This window comes from Lolium rigidum, chromosome 6 (assembly GCF_022539505.1).
Source record: "Lolium rigidum isolate FL_2022 chromosome 6, APGP_CSIRO_Lrig_0.1, whole genome shotgun sequence".
Classification (NCBI taxonomy): Eukaryota; Viridiplantae; Streptophyta; class Magnoliopsida; order Poales; family Poaceae; genus Lolium; species Lolium rigidum.
In genome coordinates, this window is record NC_061513.1 from 115,218,588 (window position 1) to 115,239,312 (window position 20,725).

The 20,725-nt window shown below is 43.8% G+C and overlaps 1 protein-coding gene across 1 annotated transcript; it reads left to right on the forward strand.

Annotated features, from left to right (window-relative positions):
- The first annotated feature begins 18,507 nt into the window (after positions 1-18,507).
- LOC124665813 (anthocyanin 3'-O-beta-glucosyltransferase-like) lies at positions 18,508-20,132 on the forward strand. Its single transcript, XM_047203185.1, has one exon. The coding sequence runs from the start codon at positions 18,540-18,542 to the stop codon at positions 20,034-20,036; it is 1,497 nt and encodes a 498-aa protein (XP_047059141.1). The 5' UTR covers positions 18,508-18,539; the 3' UTR covers positions 20,037-20,132.
- Positions 20,133-20,725: the final 593 nt, after the last annotated feature.

Sequence of the window (20,725 nt, forward strand, 5' to 3'; positions counted from 1 at the left end):
CATTACGACAAAGTACATAGGCCGCTATCCAGCATGCATCTATGCCTAAAAAGTCCACCTTCAGGTTATCATCCGAACCCCTTCCAGTATTAAGTTGTAAATAACAGACAATTGCATTAAGTATGGTGCGTAATGTAATCAATAACTACATCCTTAGACATAGCATCAATGTTTTATCCCTAGTGGCAACAACACATCCACAACCTTAGAACTTTCACGTCACTTGTCCCGGATTTAATGGAGGCATGAACCCACTATCGAGCATAAATACTCCCTCTTGGAGTTAAGAGTAAAAACTTGGCCAGAGCCTCTACTAATAACGGAGAGCATGCAAGATCATAAACAACACATAGGTAATAGATTGATAATCAACATAACATAGTATTCTCTATCCATCGGATCCCGACAAACACAACATATAGCATTACGGATAGATGATCTTGATCATGTTAGGCAGCTCACAAGATCCGACAATGAAGCACATGAGGAGAAGACAACCATCTAGCTACTGCTATGGACCCATAGTCCAGGGGTGAACTACTCACTCATCACTCCGGAGGCGACCATGGCGGTGAAGAGTCCTCCGGGAGATGATTCCCCTCTCCGGCAGGGTGCCGGAGGCGATCTCCTGAATCCTCCGAGATGGGATTGGCGGCGGCGGCGTCTCAGTAAGGTTTTCCGTATCGTGGCTCTCGGTACTGGGGGTTTCGCGACGGAGGCTTTAAGTAGGCGGAAGGGCAGGTCGGGGAGGCGACGCGAGGGGCCCACACAACAGGGCCGCGTGGCCGGGAGGTGGGCCGCGCCGCCCGGCGTGTCGCCGCCTCGTCGCCTCACTTCGTATCCCTTTCGGTCTTCCGGAAGCTTCGTGGCAAAATAGGACCCCGGGCGTTGATTTCGTCCAATTCCGAGAATATTTCCTTTGTAGGATTTCCGAAACCAAAAACAGCGAGAAAACAACAAGCGGCTCTTCGGCATCTCGTTAATAGGTTAGTGCCGGAAAATGCATAAATACGACATAAAGTATGCATAAAACATGTAGATATCATCAATAATGTGGCATGGAACATAAGAAATTATCGATACGTCGGAGACGTATCGGCATCCCCAAGCTTAGTTCTGCTCGTCCCGAGCGAGTAAACGATAACAAAGATAATTTCTGGAGTGACATGCCATCATAACCTTGATCATACTATTGTAAGCATATGTAATGAATGCAGCGATCAAAACAATGGTAATGACATGAGTAAACAAATGAATCATAAAGCAAAGACTTTTCATGAATAGTACTTCAAGACAAGCATCAATAAGTCTTGCATAAGAGTTAACTCATAAAGCAATAAATCAAAGTAAAGGTATTGAAGCAACACAAAAGAAGATTAAGTTTCAGCGGTTGCTTTCAACTTATAACATGTATATCTCATGGATATTGTCAATGTAAAGTAATATAACAAGTGCAATATGCAAGTATGTAAGAATCAATGCACAGTTCACACAAGTGTTTGCTTCTTGAGGTGAAGAGAAATAGGTGAACTGACTCGACATAAAAGTAAAAGAATGGTCCTTCAAAGAGGAAAGCATCGATTGCTATATTTGTGCTAGAGCTTTGGTTTTGAAAACATGAAACAATTTTGTCAACGGTAGTAATAAAGCATATGTATCATGTAAATTATATCTTACAAGTTGCAAGCCTCATGCATAGTATACTAATAGTGCCCGCACCTTGTCCTAATTAGCTTGGATCACCAGGATTATCATTGCAATACACATGTTTTAACCAAGTGTCACAAAGGGGTACCTCTATGCCGCCTGTACAAAGGTCTAAGGAGAAAGCTCGCATTTGGATTTCTCGCTTTTGATTATTCTCAACTTAGACATCCATACCGGGACAACATAGACAACGAGATAATGGACTCCTCTTTTATGCATAAGCATGTAGCAACAATTAATGTTCTCATATGAGATTGAGGATATATGTCCAAAACTGAAACTTCCACCATGATTCATGGCTTTAGTTAGCGGCACAATGTTCTTCTCTAACAATATGCATGCTCTAACCATTTAAATGAGTGGTAAATCTCCCTTACTTCAGACAAGACGGACATGCATAGCAACTCACATGATATTCAACAAAGAGTAGTTGATGGCGTCCCCGTAAACATGGTTATCGCACAACAAGCAACTTAATAAGAGATAAAGTGCATAAGTACATATTCAATACCACAATAGTTTTTAAGGCTATTTTGTCCCATGAGCTATATATTGCAAAGGCGAATGATGGAAATTTTAAAGGTAGCACTCAAGCAATTTACTTTGGAATGGCGGAGAAATACCATGTAGTAGGTAGGTATGGTGGACACAAATGGCATAGTGGTTGGCTCAAGGATTTTGGATGCATGAGAAGTATTCCCTCTCGATACAAGGTTTAGGCTAGCAAGGTTATTTGAAACAAACACAAGGATGAACGGTGCAGCAAAACTCACATAAAAGACATATTGTAAACATTATAAGACTATACACCGTCTTCCTTGTTGTTCAAAACTCAATACTAGAAATTATCTAGACTTTAGAGAGACCAAATATGCAAACCAAATTTTAGCAAGCTCTATGTATTTCTTCATTAATGGGTGCAAAGTATATGATGCAAGAGCTTAAACATGAGCACAACAATTGCCAAGTATCAAATTATTCAAGACATTTTAGAATTACTACATGTAGCATTTCCCGATTCCAACCATATAACAATTTAACGAAGAAGATTCAACCTTCGCCATGAATACTATGAGTAAAGCCTAAGGACATATTTGTCCATATGCAACAACGGAGCGTGTCTCTCTCCCACACAATGAATGCTAGGATCCATTTTATTCAAACAAAAAAAAACAAAAACAAACCGACGCTCCAAGCAAAGTACATAAGATGTGATGGAATAAAAATATAGTTTCGGGGGAGGAACCCGATAATGTTATCGATGAAGAAGGGGATGCCTTGGGCATCCCCAAGCTTAGACGCTTGAATCTTCTTAAAATATGCAGGGGTGAACCACCGGGGCATCCCCAAGCTTAGAGCTTTCACTCTCCTTGATCATATTGCATCATTTCCCTCTCTTGATCCTTGAAAACTTCCTCCACACCAAACTCGAAACAACTCATTAGAGGGTTTGTGCACAATAAAAATTTATATGTTCAGAGGTGACATAATCATTCTTAACACTTCGGACATTGCATAAAGCTACTCGGACATTAATGGATCAAAGAAATTCATCCAACATAGCAAAAGAGGCAATGCGAAATAAAAGGCGGAATCTGTCAAAACGGAACAGTTCGTAAAGACGAATTTTAAAATGGCACCAGACTTGCTCAAATGAAAATGCCCAAATTGAATGAAAGTTGCGTACATATCCGAGGATCACGCATGTAAATTGGCATATTTTCTGAGCTACCTACGAGAGGCAGGTCGAAATTCGTGACGAACAAAGAAATGCATATCTGCAGCAGTAATCCAAATCTAGTATGAACCTTACTATCAAAGACTTTACTTGGCACAACAATGCACAAAACTAAGATAAGGAGAGGTTGCTACAGTAGTAAACAACTTCCAAGACTCAAATATAAAATAAAGTACTGTAGTAAAAACATGGGTTGTCTCCCATAAGCGCTTTTCTTTAACGCCTTTCAGCTAGGCGCAGAAAGTGTGTATCAAGTGTTATCAAGAGATGGAATATCAACATCATAAGCTCCCCCATCTGTAGTGGTACTAAGGGCTTTGTCAATTTTAGGCCTATAATAATATTTTTTTGGTTTAGGCACTTTAGAAACATACATAAACTTTTGCTCTTTACCCACATAAGCTTTCTCCTTAAACTTAAGAGAAGAAAAAGTTGAACCCAAAGTTCCCATAGCTTTTTCAATTTCGCCAATCCTATTGGTTTGATTATCATGGACAACACAAGTTCCTAGGACACTAATTCTTTCATCAATTCCTCCTAAGGATTTATCAAGTTCATCGGTTTTATCAAGTAACATTTCCAATTTAGTTTCAACACTTGGAAAATTTTTCTCTATGGTTTCCAATTTTTTCATAACATCTTCAAGAGAGGTTTCAATTTTAACTTCATTAACAGGTGGTATTCCAAATAAACTCTCAATAATGCAACTAGCTTTTAAAGCAGGAGCGCCTAGGAAGTTACCTCCTGCGAGACAATCAAGAACATACCTATTCCAGCTAGAGATACCAACATAAAAATTCTCGAGTAGGATAGTGGTGGAGTGTTTCTTAGTGCACCTATTATGGGCATCACTAATTCTATACCAAGCATCTTTTAAACATTCTCCCCCTTGTTGCTTAAACGAACGAACTTCAACTTCAGGATTACTCATTTTAGCAGTAGTAAATAAAGAAAACTAGATAAAATAAATGCAAGTAACTAATTTTTTTGTGTTTTTAATATAGAGTGCAAGACAGTAAATAAAGTAAAGCTAGCAACTAATTTTTTTGTGTTTTGATATAATGCAGCAAACAAAGTAGTAAATAAAATAAAGCAAGACAAAAACAAAGTAAAGAGATTGGATTGTGGAGACTCCCCTTGCAGCGTGTCTTGATCTCCCCGGCAACGGCGCCAGAAAAAGAGCTTGATGACGCGTAAAGCACACGCCCGTTGGGAACCCCAAGTGGAAGGTGTGATGCGTACAGCAGCAAGTTTCCCTCAGTAAGAAACCAAGGTTTATCGAACCAGTAGGAGTCAAGAAGCACGTTGAAGGTTGATGGCGGCGAGATGTAGTGCGGCGCAACACCAGGGATTCCGCCGCCAACGTGGAACCTGCACAACACAACCAAAGTACTTTGCCCCAACGAAACAGTGAGGTTGTCAATCTCACCGTCTTGCTGTAACAAAGGATTAGATGTATAGTGTGGATGATGATTATTTGCAGAAAACAGTAAAACAAGTATTGCGGTAGATTGTATTCGATGTAAAGAATAGGACCGGGGTCCACAGTTCACTAGAGGTGTCTCTCCCATAAGATAAATAGCATGTTGGGTGAACAAATTACAGTCGGGCAATTGACAAATAGAGAGGGCATAACAATGCACATATATGATATGATAAGTATAGTGAGATTTAATTAGGCATTACGACAAAGTACATAGACCGCTATCCAGCATGCATCTATGCCTAAAAAGTCCACCTTCAGGTTATCATCCGAACCCCTTCCAGTATTAAGTTGTAAACAACGGACAATTGCATTAAGTATGGTGCGTAATGTAATCAATAACTACATCCTTAGACATAGCATCAATGTTTTATCCCTAGTGGCAACGAGCACATCCACAACCTTAGAACTTTTCGTCACTCGTCCCAGATTTAATGGAGGCATGAACCCACTATCGAGCATAAATACTCCCTCTTGGAGTTAAGAGTAAAAACTTGGCCGAGCCTCTACTAATAACGGAGAGCATGCAAGATCATAAACAACACATAGGTAATAGATTGATAATCAACATAACATAGTATTCTCTATCCATCGGATCCCGACAAACACAACATATAGCATTACGGATAGATGATCTTGATCATGTTAGGCAGCTCACAAGATCCGACAATGAAGCACATGAGGAGAAGACAACCATCTAGCTACTGCTATGGACCCATAGTCCGGGGGTGAACTACTCACTCATCACTCCGGAGGTGACCATGGCGGTGAAGAGTCCTCCGGGAGATGATTCCCCTCTCCGGCGAGGGTGCCGGAGCGATCTCCCGAATCCCCCGAGATGGGATTGGCGGTGGCGGCGTCTCGGTAAGGTTTTCCGTATCGTGGCTCTCGGTCGCGGGGGTTTCGCGACGGAGGCTTTAAGTAGGCGGAAGGGCAGGTCGGGGAGGCGACGCGAGGGGCCCACACAACGGGGCCGCGCGGCCGGGAGGTGGGCCGCGCCGCCCTGGCGTGTCGCCGCCTCGTCGCCTCACTTCGTATCCCTTTCGGTCTTACGGAAGCTTCGTGGCAAAATAGGACCCCGGGCGTTGATTTCGTCCAATTCGAGAATATTTCCTTTGTAGGATTTACTGAAACCAAAAACAGCGAGAAAACGACAATCGGCTATTCGGCATCTCGTTAATAGGTTAGTGCCGGAAAATGCATAAATACGACATAAAGTATGCATAAAACATGTAGATATCATCAATAATGTGGCATGGAACATAAGAAATTATCGATACGTCGGAGACGTATCACCCAACACTGTCTACAAGAATAGAAGCACCCGTAGACATCAGAAGCCACCTTGTCCCACGCGACCAAGCAGTGACCACCTGAGATCTCCCGACGCCCTTTCCAAAGGAAGGCGCGACAAATCTTCAACAACGCCTCAATGACCTTCGGAGGGATGTCCAGCGACATCATGGCGTGAACCGGGATCGCCGAGAGAGTAGTCTGGACCAGAATGGTCCTGCCTCCACGGGTGAGAAGGTTAGCGCACCACGGCTGCAGCCTATTGGCCGCACTATCCACCACGGGTTGTAGCTGCGCCGCTGTCACCTTTCTAAGTCCAAGGGGGAGTCCCAAGTACTTGAAAGGAAAAGAGGCCACCTCGCAGCCTAGGATAGAGCTGGCCAGGTCCACTTGTTCCTGAGAGCAGCGAATGGGGTGAAGCGAGCACTTGGCCATGTTCGTGTGCAGGCCCGATGCCACCCCAAAGTCCTCCACGATCTGAGTGCAGGTTTGGAGATCCAACCTGGTGGGTCTGATGAAGGTGACCACATCGTCGGCGTACATCGAGGTGCGATGCCGGAAACCACTGGGGGAAAGATCCGTGAGCAAGCCCACGTCTGCCGCCCTCTCAAACATGAGATGGAGAACATCCATCACCGTGTCAAAGAGCAAAGGGGAGAGGGGGTCACCCTGGCGGAGTCCACGGCGGTTGAAGATGAGCGCCCCGGCCTGGCCATTGACCAACACGCGGGTAGAAGCCGAGCTAAGCAGCCCGCCCACCATGGATGTCCACTTACGGCCAAAGCCTAACCGGGACATCACCTCGAAGAGGAAAGCCCAATCCACAGTGTCGAACGCTTTGGTGATGTCGAGCTTCAAAAGGATGGCATCCCGTTTACGCGCATGCAGCTTCCGGGCTGTATGATGCACCAACTGGAAGTTGTCATGAAGGCATCTCCCACGTATGAAGGCGCTCTGGTGATGGCCAACCAGCTCCTCCATCCTGGGCCATGAGCTTAGCCACACTGTGGATGAGGCTGATCGGTCGGAAATCCTTCACTTCCACCGCATCCGCCCGCTTGGGAAGCAAGGAGACCAGAGCTTGATTAGCCACATGGAGCCCCCGACGGTCCCCCTCCCACGAGGGCGAAAGGCCGCCATCACATCAAGCTTGATGATGGGCCAGCAAGCCACGTAGAACCTACCGGAAAAACCATCGGGCCCTGGCGCCTTGTCCAGCTCCTGAGAACGCACCACATCCCATATCTCCTCCTCGGTGAAAGGCCTGTCGAGCTCCGAGAGGTCATGAGCCTGCACCCCGAGGAAGCCAAGATCCAGGGAGAAGTCTCGCTCTGGTGCTGAGCCCAACAACTCGCCATAGAAAGAGTCCACGGCCTCGGCCTTCTTGTCCTGTTCCGCCACGAGGGTCCCGTCCACACTGAGCTGAGCAATGAAGTTCTTCCGCCGCCTATGGTTGGCGTGCAGGTGGAAGAACTTCGTGCAGGCATCACCCTCAGCAAGCCACGTGATCCTCGACCGCTGTCGCGCTATCGTGCGCTCTAGAGAGGCCAACCCAAGCAGCTTACGCTTGAGGAGGCGACGAAAGGCCCTCTCTTCCACCTAGAGCTATCTGGATTCCATAGCCACGTCTAACCTGAGAATAAGCTCATTGGCCAGCAGGATTTGCCTCTTGTTGTTGCCAATGAAGCGATCGCTCCAGCTAGTAAGCGCCTTGGCAGTATCCGCTAGCTTGGCCGCGAGTCGCTTGAAGGGGTTGACAACCACCGGCCCCTCGGACCAAGCTCTTTCCACCGTCTCCAAGAAGCCTTCAACCTTGGGCCAAAAAGCCTCAAACCGAAAGCGGCGGCCCACTCTCATGTCCATCGCCAGGCACAGCAGGAGGGGGCAATGGTCTGAAGTGGAGGACCCCATCGCCGAGAGGAAGGAGGAGGGGAACATCACCTCCCAGTCCACCGTGGAGAAGACCCTATCAAGGCGCTCAAGAGTGGCCCGCTCCCGCTCATTAGACCACGTGTAGTGGCGCCCATTCAAGTAAAGCTCCTTCAGCTCCATCTCAGTTAAGAGGCGTCGGAACTTGCCCATCAAGCGTCTGTTTAGATTGGTGTTCTTGTCAGCCGCATCCACAATGAGATTAAAATCTCCCGCAATCTCGTAAGTGAGGTTGCGGATCAGCTCCGAGTTTTGCTCGACGCGGTTAAGAAGTATGTCAGACGGTGAGTCCCAACTCTTAGAGTTGTTTCCCCACTCCTCAGCTTCAGGTTTCATCCTTCCTGTAGTGTTAGAACGATCCATATCCCAACCACAAGGCAATACTGCTTTGGGAATCCTTTCAATTTGACGACTATAAATTAGAGTGTAGAAGGGGTTGTCAATGCACGGGGAGATGTCCTTGGAGCTAGGTAGCGACGCGGGACTGCTTCTCCGGAGCTAATCCGTGCGCTTTTCTTGGTGTTGAACGGATTTGCTACCACTCCGATGCTTGCGACGGTGGCGCACGGGTATACTCGCGGAACTTCCTCCACTTCTCCTTCATCCTCGCTCTCGATTTCCTTCTTCAAATCGGGGTCTTGAATATCTTCCTCCAAGGGCTCCTTGTCCTTGTTGTTGGAGACCATGGTGCTTCTAGATCAAAAATAGATCCTGGCAGAAAACAGCTCGAAACAAAACACGACGAGAAAACGATATACGGACCTCCAGGGGTCCGGGGGATTATATAGCAAAACTTTCCACGACAAAAGGAAAGTACCAGGTCGAACCAGAGTCGGAGAGGGACACCGAGGGGCCGTCCTCATAGGGCGGCGCGGCCAGGCTGGGGCCCGCACCGGCCTATGGGGGCACGCCCTCGTGCGTCTCCTCCTCTCCGTTTCAATCTCGTAATTTTTTATATTTTCCGAAAATAGCAAAAACATTGTTCGGAAAGTTAAACGCGGACTTTTTATTACCAGAACTGTTACCTATTCAAAGTCGAACTCTGCAGAACTGTCAATTTGACCTTTGATGAAAGCTTCCGGAGTCACCACTTGGATAACATCAACATCTTCATTATAAGAATCTCCAGAAATATAGTGCTTGAGCCTTTGTCCATTCACTACTTGTGTGGCATCACCTTGCAGAGAACTAATTTTAATTGCCCCCGAACGATACACTTCCACAATGATGTATGGTCCTTCCCATTTTGAGAGCAATTTCCCTGCAAAAATTCTGAGACGAGACCGATACAATAGGACTTTATCCCCAACATTAAATTCTCTTTTGATAATTCTTCTATCATGCCATTTCTTAACTTTCTCTTTAAAGAGTTTAGCATTTTCATAAGCTTCACTTCTCCATTAATCTAGAGAACTCAATTGTAGCAATCTCTTCTTACCGGCAAGTTTAGGATCTTTATTTAGTTCTCTTACAGACCCAATAAGCTTTGTGCTCTAGTTCTAAAGGTAAATGACAAGCTTTCCCATAAACCATTTTATAAGGTGACATACCCATGGGATTTTTATAAGCAGTTCTATAAGCCCATAGTGCTTCCTTTAATTTACTAGCCCAGTTCTTTCTAGATTTATTAACAGTCTTTTGCAAGATAGATTTAATCTCTCTATTTGATAATTCTACTTGCCCGCTAGTTTGAGGATGATAAGCGGAAGAAATCCTATGATTAATACCATATTTAGCAAGAGTTTTTCTAAAACCACCATGAATAAAATGAGAACCTCCATCAGTCATAATATATCTAGGTACTCCAAATCTAGGAAAAATAATATCTAAAAGCATTCTTAAAGAGGTCTCACCATCAACACTTTTTGTGGGTATGGCTTCCACCCATTTAGTAACATAATCAACAGCGACAAGTATATGAGTGTTACCTTCTGAAGAAGGGAAAGGACCCATGAAGTCAAATCCCCAACAATCGAATGGTTCAATAACAAGAGTATAATTCATAGGCATTTCATTGCGTCTGGAGATATTACCAACCCTTTGACATTCATCACAAGATAAAATAAACTTTCTTGCATCTTTGAAGAGAGTTGGCCAATAAAAACCTGATTGTAGAACTTTTTGCGCAGTTCTATCTCCGGCGTGATGTCCTCCATAAGCACTACCATGACACTTACTTAATATCTCTTGTTGTTAATTTTCGGGAACACATCTTCGCATAATACCATCCACTCCTTCTTTATATAAGTGTGGGTCATCCCAAAAATAATGCCTCAAGTCATAAAAGAATTTCCTCCTTTGCTGAGCTGAAAAGGTTGGAGGCAAGTACTTGGAAACAATAAAGTTAGCATAATCAGCATACCAAGGACTATCTCGCGAGCTCACCTTTATTACAGCCAATTGTTCATTTGGAAAACTATCATTAACAGGAACAGGATCATAAGCAATATTTTCCAATCTAGATAAGTTATCAGCAATAGGATTATCAGCACCTTTCCTATCTATAATATGTAAATCAAATTCTTGCAAAAGAAGTACCCATCTAATAAGCCTAGGCTTAGCATCTTTCTTTTCCATAAGGTACCTAATTGCAGCATGATCAGTATGAATTGTGACTTTTGAATCAACAATATAGGATCTAAACTTGTCACAAGCAAACACTACAGCTAATAATTCTTTTTCAGTTGTAGCATAATTTCTTTGAGCAGCATCAAGAGTTTTGCTGGTATAATGAATAACATTTAATTTTTTATCTACTCGCTGTCCAAGAACAGCGCCTACAGCAAAATCACTAGCATCACACATAATTTCAAAACGTAAATTCCAATCAGGAGGTTCAACTACAGGAGCAGTTGTTAAGGCTTTCTTTAGAGTTTCAAAAGCTTCCTTACAATCATCATCAAAAACAAAAGGTACATCTTTTTGAAGAAGATTAGTAAGAGGCTTTGAAATCTTGGAGAAATCTTTAATAAATCTCCTATAAAACCCAGCATAACCAAGAACACTACGAATACCTTTAACATCCCTCGGATAGGGCATCTTCTCAATTGCTTCAACTTTAGCTCTATCAACTTCAATACCTCTCTCGAAAATTTTATGTCCCAATACAATTCCTTCATTAACCATAAAGTGGCATTTCTCCCATTTAAGAACAAGGTTAGTTTCTTCACATCTCTGCAAAACTTTATCAAGGTTTCGCAAGCAATTATCAAAAGAATTCCCATAGACAGAAAAATCATCCATGAATACCTCTACAATATTTTCACAAAAGCCATGAAAAATATCAGACATGCATCTTTGAAAAGTAGCAGGAGCATTACATAAACCAAAAGGCATACGTCTATAAGCATAAGTTCCATAGGGACAAGTGAAAGTGGTTTTCTCTTGATCTTTAGTTTTAACAGCAATTTGTGAGAACCCATAATAACCATCAAGAAAGCAAAAATGAGTATTTTTAGACAACCTTTCTAACATTTGATCAATAAAGGGTAAAGGGTAATGATCTTTCTTAGTAACCTTATTAACTTTTCGATAATCAATGCACATTCTATACCCTACAACTACTCTTTGAGGGATGAGCTCATCATTATCATTAGGCACAACAATCATTCCTCCTTTCTTAGGAACACAATGCACAGGACTGACCCATCTACTATCAGCAATAGGATATATAATTCCAGCTTCAAGAAGTTTTAATACCTCATTCCTTACCACATCCTTCATCTTAGGAAGTAGACGACGCTGATGTTCAACAACAGGCTTTGCATCATCTTCCATGTTAATAGCATGTTGGCAAATAGAGGGGGAAATCCCCTTCAAGTCATCAAGAGTGTAGCCAATAGCTCCTCGGTGTTTCTTCAATATTTCCAATAACCTTTCTTCCTCAAAATCTGAAAGCTTAGAACTAATAATAACAGGATATATTTTCTTATCATCAATATGAGCATACTTAAGATTATCAGGCAACAGTTTTAAATCAAAAACAGGATCTTCCTTTGGTGGTGGTGTTGTACCTAAATCTTCAACCGGCAAGTCATGTTTAAGAATAGGTTGACGAAGGAAAATTTCATCAAGCTCATTCCTTTCTTCCCTAAAGACTTCACTCTCACTATCCTCCAAATGTTGCTGCAAAGGATTATTAGGAGCAAGAGCAATAGACGCACACTGTTCAACTCTAAAATCATTATTAGGCAAATTAGCTTTATAAGGAGTTTTGGCAAATTTAGAGAAATTAAACTCATAAGATTCACCGGCAAATTTAGTCACATATTTTTCCTTCTTGCAATCTACAACAGCTCCACAAGTATTTAGAAAAGGTCTACCAAAAATAATAGGACAAGTCTTAGTAGCAGCAGAACCAAGTACCAAAAAGTCAGCAGGATATTTAATCTTACCACATAGAACTTCCACATCTCGAACAATACCAATAGGAGAGATAGTTTCTCTATTAGCTAGCCGAATAACCACATCAATATCTTCAAGTTCACAAGAACTAATTTCATGCATGATTTCCGTATAAAGCTCATAAGGTATGGCACTAATACTTGCACCAATGTCGCATAAACCATAATAACAATGATCACCAATTCTAACGAAAGCATAGGAACACCGGCTTTCCTAGACTTATTAGGATGCGAAACAATATTAGAAGCATCTTCACAGAAAATAATATGACCATCTTCTACATTTTCAGTCACAAGATCCTTAACTATTGCAATAGCAGGTTCAACCTTTATTTGTTCTTCAGGTTCTATAGGTTTCTTTGCACTTTTATTAATCGCACTAGTTATAACAGAATACTCCTTCATTTTAACAGGGAAAGGAGTTTTTTCAATATAAGCTTCAGGAAGAATATGATCAACAGTTTCAATTACAACACATTTATTTATAGATGAATCAGTTTTATCTTTGTACGGTTCATGATACTTATCAAAATTCTTCCTAGGCAATTCAAAATGAGAGGCAAAAGCTTTATAAAAATTTGCAACAACTTGAGAGTCAAGACCATAAGCAGCACTCATATTATGAAATTTATCAGTATCCATAAAAGTTTCAATGCATTCATAATCATAATTTATACCTGACTCTCTATCTTTGTCGTTCTCCCATCCTTCAGTATTCTCCTGAATCCGATCAAGAAGGTCCCTTTTAAACTCTTCTTTGTTGCGTGTAAATGATCCAGAACAAGTAGTATCCAGCAAGGTTTTATCTTGAAAAGAAAGTCTTGCATAGAAATTATCAATGATGATATTACCAGGAAACTCATGAATGGGGCATTTGAGCATTAAAGACTTCAATCTCCCCGATGCTTGGGCAATACTCTCTCCATCATGAGGCCAGAAATTATATATGCGGTTTCGGTCTTTGTGAATTTCACTTGGAGGATAGAATTTAGAATAAAATAGAGGCACAATATCCTTCCAATCAAGAGAATCACCATTCTTCAGCAATTTATACCAATGCGCCACTTTACCAGACAGCGATATAGAAAATAGTTTCTTTCTAACTTCATCCGTAGCAATATCTGCACATTTGAATAACCCGCATAATTCATGTAAAAACAGTAAATGATCTCCAGGATGGACTGTTCCATCCCCTTCATAGCGGTTATCCACAACACGTTCAATAATTTTCATAGGTATTTTGTATGGAACCTCTTTCTCACCTGGCGCCTCATCCACTACCTTTGCAGTAGTAGTAGATTTTCCAAATAGGAATTCAAGAGAAGATCTCTCCATAATGAATTATAGCAACAGGCGTAAATAAAATCAGCACGTACGATAAAGGTTTCCCTTACCAATTCCACTTACCAATAGCGCTTCACGCCCCGGCAACGGCGCCCGAAAATAGTCTTGATGACCCACAAGTATAGGGGGTGTATCGTAGTACTTTCGATAAATAAGAGTGTCGAACCCAACGAGGAGCAAAAGGTGTTGACAAGCAGTTTCGATGAAGGATTCACTGTAAATGCTCACAAACAAGTATTCAGGGGTTTTTAATTAAGCAGATGAATAAATTATAAGTAAGTAAAATGCGAGAGTAATAACTGCAGCGAGTGTCCCAATCCTTTTTAGCACAAAGGACAAGCCGGTTTGTTTACTTATAATGACCAAACGTTCTTGAGGACACACGGGAATTTAGTCTAGTGCTTTTGCTTCATATAGTTGATTAATCTCCATTGTTTTGATAAGTGTTGTGTGGGTGAACCTATGCTAATGCATCGCCCTTCCTAGGACTAATACATACTTGTGATTATATCCCTTGCAAGCATCCGCAAATACAAGAAAGTAATTAAGATAAATCTAACCATAGCCTTAAACTCTGAGATCATGCTATCCCTCCTGCATCGATATACCAACGGGGGTTCAGTGTTGCTCGTCACTCCGGCAACCCCACAATTAGCAAACGAATACAAGATGCATTCCCCTAGGCCCATAAAGGTGAAGTATCATGTAGTCGACGTTCACATGACACCACTAGAAGAATAACACCACAACTTAAATATCAAACCATTGAATATTAATCAACATAGTTCACTACTAACATTTAGACTTCACCCATGTCCTCAAGAACTAAACGAACTACTCACGAGACATCATATGGAACATGATCGGAGGTGATATGATGATGAATAACAATCTGAACATAAACCTTGGTTCAATGGTTTCACTCAATAGCATCAATAACAAGGAGTAATCAATACCGGGAGAGTTTCCCCTATCAAACAATCAAGATTCAACCCTAGATGTTACAGCGGTGACAAGGTGCAGCGGTGGAGATGGCGGTGTCGATGGTGGAGATGATGGTGATGATGATCCCAATGAAGTCCAGCTCGATGACGATGACGATGGCGTGGATTTCCCCCTCTCCCCGGCGGATTCCTGCCCGCCGGAGAGCTCTTTTCTCTCTGGTGTTTTCCGCCCCGCAGAGGCGGCTGTGTCTCTTCGCGATTATTCCCTGGTGCTTAGGTTTTCGGGGCGAAGAAGTACGCGAAGGAGAGGCGGCCAAAGGGGGTTGTGGGCCCCCTCCCCACAAGGCGGCGCGGCCAGGCTAGGGCCCGCACCGGCCTATGGGGGGGCCCATGGCGGCCCTCTTCGGCTCCTCCTTTTGGCTGGCTCATTCTTCTGGAAGAATAAGATCTTCGGTGTAATTTCCGTCAATTGTTGATCTCCAGAAATATTGCATTCTGACGGTGCTTTTTCCAGCAGAATCCTGACTCCGGTGAATGATCCTCCAATAATCATGAAACATGCAAAATAGATGAAATAACATAAGTATCATCGCTAAATATGAAATATATCAATGAATAACAGTAAATTATGATATAAAATAGTGATGTAAAATGGACGTATCACCCCCACTGCGTTGTCCCTGCTCCTTCCCCGCCGTGTCGCTGCCCTTCTCCACCCCAGAACCATGCATGACATCCAAACCCATCTCCCTCTCTACTCGGAATTTACCATCGGTGGTGCCTCGTTTATTGCCGCTTGATGCGAACACCCTCCGCATTGCTACAAATATTTTCCGCCGAAGGTGGAAATATCTGACTCCGGTGCTGCAAGAGTTCGTCGCCGCCAACGTTCTGTGAACGGTGGCTGCCATTGCTGCAAATGCCATTTTCCATTGCTACCAACGTCGACATCTGATACGTTGCAAACGTATCTATAATTATTGATGCTCCATGCCTGTTTTACACCAATTTCTATATGTTTTGTCTACACATCGTGGCACTTATATGCATTTTTCGGAACTAACCTATTGACAAGATGCCACAGTATCAGTTCCTGTTTTTTGTTGTTTTTGTATTTTAGAAAAGTTGTACAGGAAATATTCTCGGAATTGGATGAAACAAAAGCCAAACCTCCTATTTTTTCCAACACGAAGACGGAGTCCAGAGTAGAGACGGAGGAGGGCTAGGGAGAGGCCACACCTGCCCTTGGCGTGGACCCCTGGCGCGCCATGGGGTGGTGTGGGCCCCCCGGGCACCCACCGACCTCGCCTTTCCGCCTATTTATTCACGATCTCGGGAAAAACCTAAATACCAAAGGCTCCGTCCATGAAAAGTTTTGTCACCGCCGCCATTGTCCAGACAAGTTTCGGGGGTCAGAAGTTCTTGTTCCGGCACCCTGCCGGGATGGGGATTGATCCCCGGAGCCATCTCCATCGACTCCACCGGCTCCACTTCGACTCTATGATGGTTCGTGAGTAGTCCCCCCCCCCCCCACATGGACTACGGGTTCTTGGCTATAGATAGTTGGTACTCTCTCTCCCATGTACTTCAATACAATGATCTCTTGAGCTGCCTTACATGATTGAGATCCATATGATTGATGTTGTGTTTGTTGGGATCCAATAAATTGTGGAATTGTGATCAGATTGTTCATCATATTATCATACTACTATTTATTTAAGACCTTGCATGCTCTCCGGTACTTGTAGTTACCCTGATCAAGTAGTTGCATGTATCTCCAAGAGGGAGTATTTATGCTCGATAGTGGGTTCATGCCTCTAGTAATCTGGAAGAGTGACAATAACTTCTAAGATTGTAGATGTGTTGTTGCTACTAGGGAGAAAACAACAATGTTCTGTCTAAGGATAATTCTATTATTTACTTTACACACATTGCTTGATGCGATAATCTGTTGCTTGCAACTTAATACTGGAAGGGGTTCGGATGATAACCTGAAGGTGGATTATTAGTCATAGACGCAAGTGGATTACGGTCTGTGTATCATGTTGTAATGCCCAATTTAATACTACAGTAAACTTTATCTTATCATAGCATGCATTGTCATGCCCTCACAATTATTAATTTCCCAACTGTAATTTGTTCACCCAACACATGTTATTTGTTTGGAGAGTTACCACTAGTGTAGATAGCTCGGAACCCCGGTCCTTTTATCATCATCATTGCTCTACAGTCAACTACGCACTGAAATATTTTCGGGTGCCATCGCCTCTGTGTTACTGCTATTGCCGCTGTGTTACTATTGTCATTGCTCTCATATTACTGCTGCTTTTACATCACCCCTGTTACTAGTGCTTTTCTAGGTGCAGCTGAATTGACAAAATTCCGATGTTAAGGCTTATAAGTATTCTTTGTCTCCCCTTGTGTTGAATTAATAAATTTAGGTTTTTACTTTCTTTGAAGACTGTTGCGATCCCCTATACTTGAGGGTCATCAACATCCATTGCTACATGGTGGGCCGCCTCTGCTTGCTGCAAAAGTCGTTCGCCGGTGCACATAGGCCGCCAATCGGTGCTACAAATGTGGGTTGTCGCGAAAACCTCTTTTTTACAACGACACCTACCAGAGTGACGTCAGCAATGACGTCAGCCATGTGCTGACCAGTTATTTCAAAAAATTATGAAACACATTTGAAACATAACTGAAACACGAATATTGTTGTGAAACAAAACATAGTGACATCAGAAATGATGTCATCGGCTTCGCTTTTTGTCACACTGGTTCACAATGTTTTTCATGTATCACTTTAGTTTCATAAAAGTTTCACTTATGTTTCAATTATTAGTTTTATATTAGATAAATGTCAAAAGCTTCACCAATCTCAAAGTAGAGAGTGGATGGTAGATGTGACCGGTAGATACAATTGCCTTTAAATTCACTGTGTTCTGGGTTGTCGGTACTGCTACGGTATCAGACGCAGATGGCAACCGGATTCAGCGGGAAACGAAAACTGAAATATTTTGGATTGATTGTGATAAGATGGAGTAATTTATTGGCTGCTGTTTTCTCACTCTGTCATCTTTACGATGATTTGGTGGCACTGCAATGGACAATGACTTTACCAATGTTAGCATATTCTAACTACCCCCTCTCCGTTTGGCATTACTCCGCATATAAAGTTATTCGAAGTAAAATTTTGCCAAATTTAAACCATTATACAATATAGAAATATATTATTATTTAAAAAATTAAAATGTCATTTTCGCATTACTTCACATATAAAGCTAGTCAAAATCAAATTTTATCAAGTTTAAGTAATTATATATTAAAATGTACTATTATTTCAAAAATTAAAATGACATCGCATATACTATTAATTTTATATCTATTCATATTAGATTATTAATAATAATCATCAATTATTATAATCTTAACTTTGATTAAACCTTACCGAGTAATATAAAACAGTCAAACAAGTGAGACAACTTGTGTCAAACTCTTCCATGTGAAGGTATAGAAATCTTGGACGGCAAGTCGGAGACCGCAAAGTCAGAAACAACTTCACTGTATCTTCCTCCATGGTTCGATACGATAGCGTGAGCCAAAACCTTCGGCTTATATAACTCCGCAAGTTGCGGCTGTGCTATCCCCACTCATCCTCATATGCACCGTAGTTGACCGGTGTCGTGACGCAGCTAGCCATGGCTGCCAAAGATGAGCAGCAGCCACCGCTGCACATCCTCTTCTTCCCGTTCCTAGCCCCCGGCCACCTCATTCCCATGGCCGACATGGCCGCGCTCTTCGCCTCCCGCGGCGTCAGCTGCACAATACTCACCACGCCCGTCAACGCCGGCATCATATGCTCGGCCGTCGACCATGCCAATGACGACGCTCTCCGCAGCGCCCACTGCCCGGCCATCGACATCTCCGTCGTGCCTTTCCCTGACGTCGGCCTACCGCCAGGTGTCGAGAACGGCATGGCCCTTGCGTCCCAGGACGACCGCGACAAGTTCTATCAGGCAGTGACGCAGCTGCGAGAGCCCTTCGACCGGTTCTTGGCCGACTCCCGCCCAGACGCGGTCGTGTCCGACAGTTTCTTCTACTGGTCCGCGGACGCCGCCGCCGAGCACGGCGTCCCGCGCCTGGCGTTCCTCGGCAGCAGCATGTTCGCGCGCTCCTGCAGCGACAGCATGCTGCGCAACAACCCGGTGAAGACCGCCTCCAACGACCCTGACGCCGTTGTTTTCCTGCCAGGCCTGCCGCACCGTGTCGAGCTGCGGCGGCGCCAAATGTTGGACCCGGCCAAGAGGCCGGACCACTGGTTAATGTTCCAGAGGATCAACGCCGCGGACCAGAGGAGCTTCGGCGAGGTGATCAATAGCTTCCACGCCCTGGAGCCAGCCTACGTCGAGCACTATCAGACGACGCTCGGTCGCCGCGCGTGGCTCGTCGGTCCGGTCGCACTCGCCAGCAAGGACAAGGCCGGAAGAGGCACCAGCGCGCCCTCGCCGGACGCGGAAACCTGCATCCGGTGGCTGGACACCAAGCAGCCTGGCTCGGTGGTGTACGTCTCCTTCGGCTCGATGACTAGCTTCTCACCAGCGGAGCTGCGTGAACTCGCTCGCGGCCTCGAACTCTCAGGCAAAAACTTCGTGTGGGTGGTTGGCCGCGCAGGCGTCCCAGACTCTTCAGAGTGGATGCCCGAAGGCTTCGCCGAGCTGATGGCGCACGGCGACCGCGGCTTCATCGTCCGAGGCTGGGCGCCGCAGATGCTCATCCTCAACCACCCAGCCCTCGGTGGCTTCGTCACGCACTGCGGCTGGAACTCCACCCTGGAGGCCGTGAGCGCCAGCGTTCCCATGGTCACGTGGCCGCGCTACGCGGATCAGTTCTACAACGAGAAGCTCGTCGTGGAGGTGCTCAAGGTGGGTGTGAGCGTCGGCGCCAAGGACTACGCATCCTCCGTCGAGGCCCATGAGGTGATCGCCGGCGAGGTGATCGCTGAATCCATCGGGAGACTGATGGGCAGCACCGAGGAAGGCGATGCGATACGAAAGAGGGCCAAAGATCTCGGCGCGGAGGCACGGAGAACGGTAGAGAACGGCGGATCATCCTACAATGATGTTGGAAGGCTGATAGACGAGTTGATGGCCCGGCGAAGCCATGCGAAGGTTGGAGAAGACATCTCACACACCTGATGGATTCTAATCCGATGGCTCAGCTCGTTTTGTGTGTGTTTGGCAACATATATTGAACCTGTTAGATTGATTGATTCCCATCAAATTCCTGACCGATGATCATAGTGTTGCGGCATCAACAGACATGCCATGGCATCTACTCCCTCAGATCTCTTTTAATTAATTCAAATTTAATACTATAACTTTTATACTGAATTTAAGTTAATTAAAAAGAACTGGAGGGAGTAATTAGTAAAACAATAATGCCAAACCTACGAGAAGTCAGCTTAAGCAAAAGACCTACTGAATTATTATGTAGTAAAACTGCCATCAAAGTGCATTTTTTCATATACAACACTATCCTAGAATAATCATATACAACGATCTTTCCCCAATGCCAGTAGTACGGGTTCCCTTTTTTGTGACGGCATTATCTGACTTCAATTAGACAATATACTACTCCATACACAGGAAGATGCATTGTATGGTCGGCCAAGTTCTCGAATTCAAACTAACTACCCTAAAATGATGACCTAATGAACCACACGTACAGTGATATAAATAATACATTTGTCATTCGAACCGGCAACCACATATATATACTACAGTTCTACTTACAAACATGGTTATGCGCCAGGGGTAGTGAACTGTCAAGAGTGCTTTCTATCAAAACAGTGATTGGGGCAAGAAAAGCCGCGTTCAAGTTTAGT

Bases quoted from the DNA above. Each gene is read 5' to 3' on its own strand.
- LOC124665813 (XM_047203185.1), top strand. From the start codon at position 18,540: ATGGCTGCCAAAGATGAGCAGCAGCCACCGCTGCACATCCTCTTCTTC.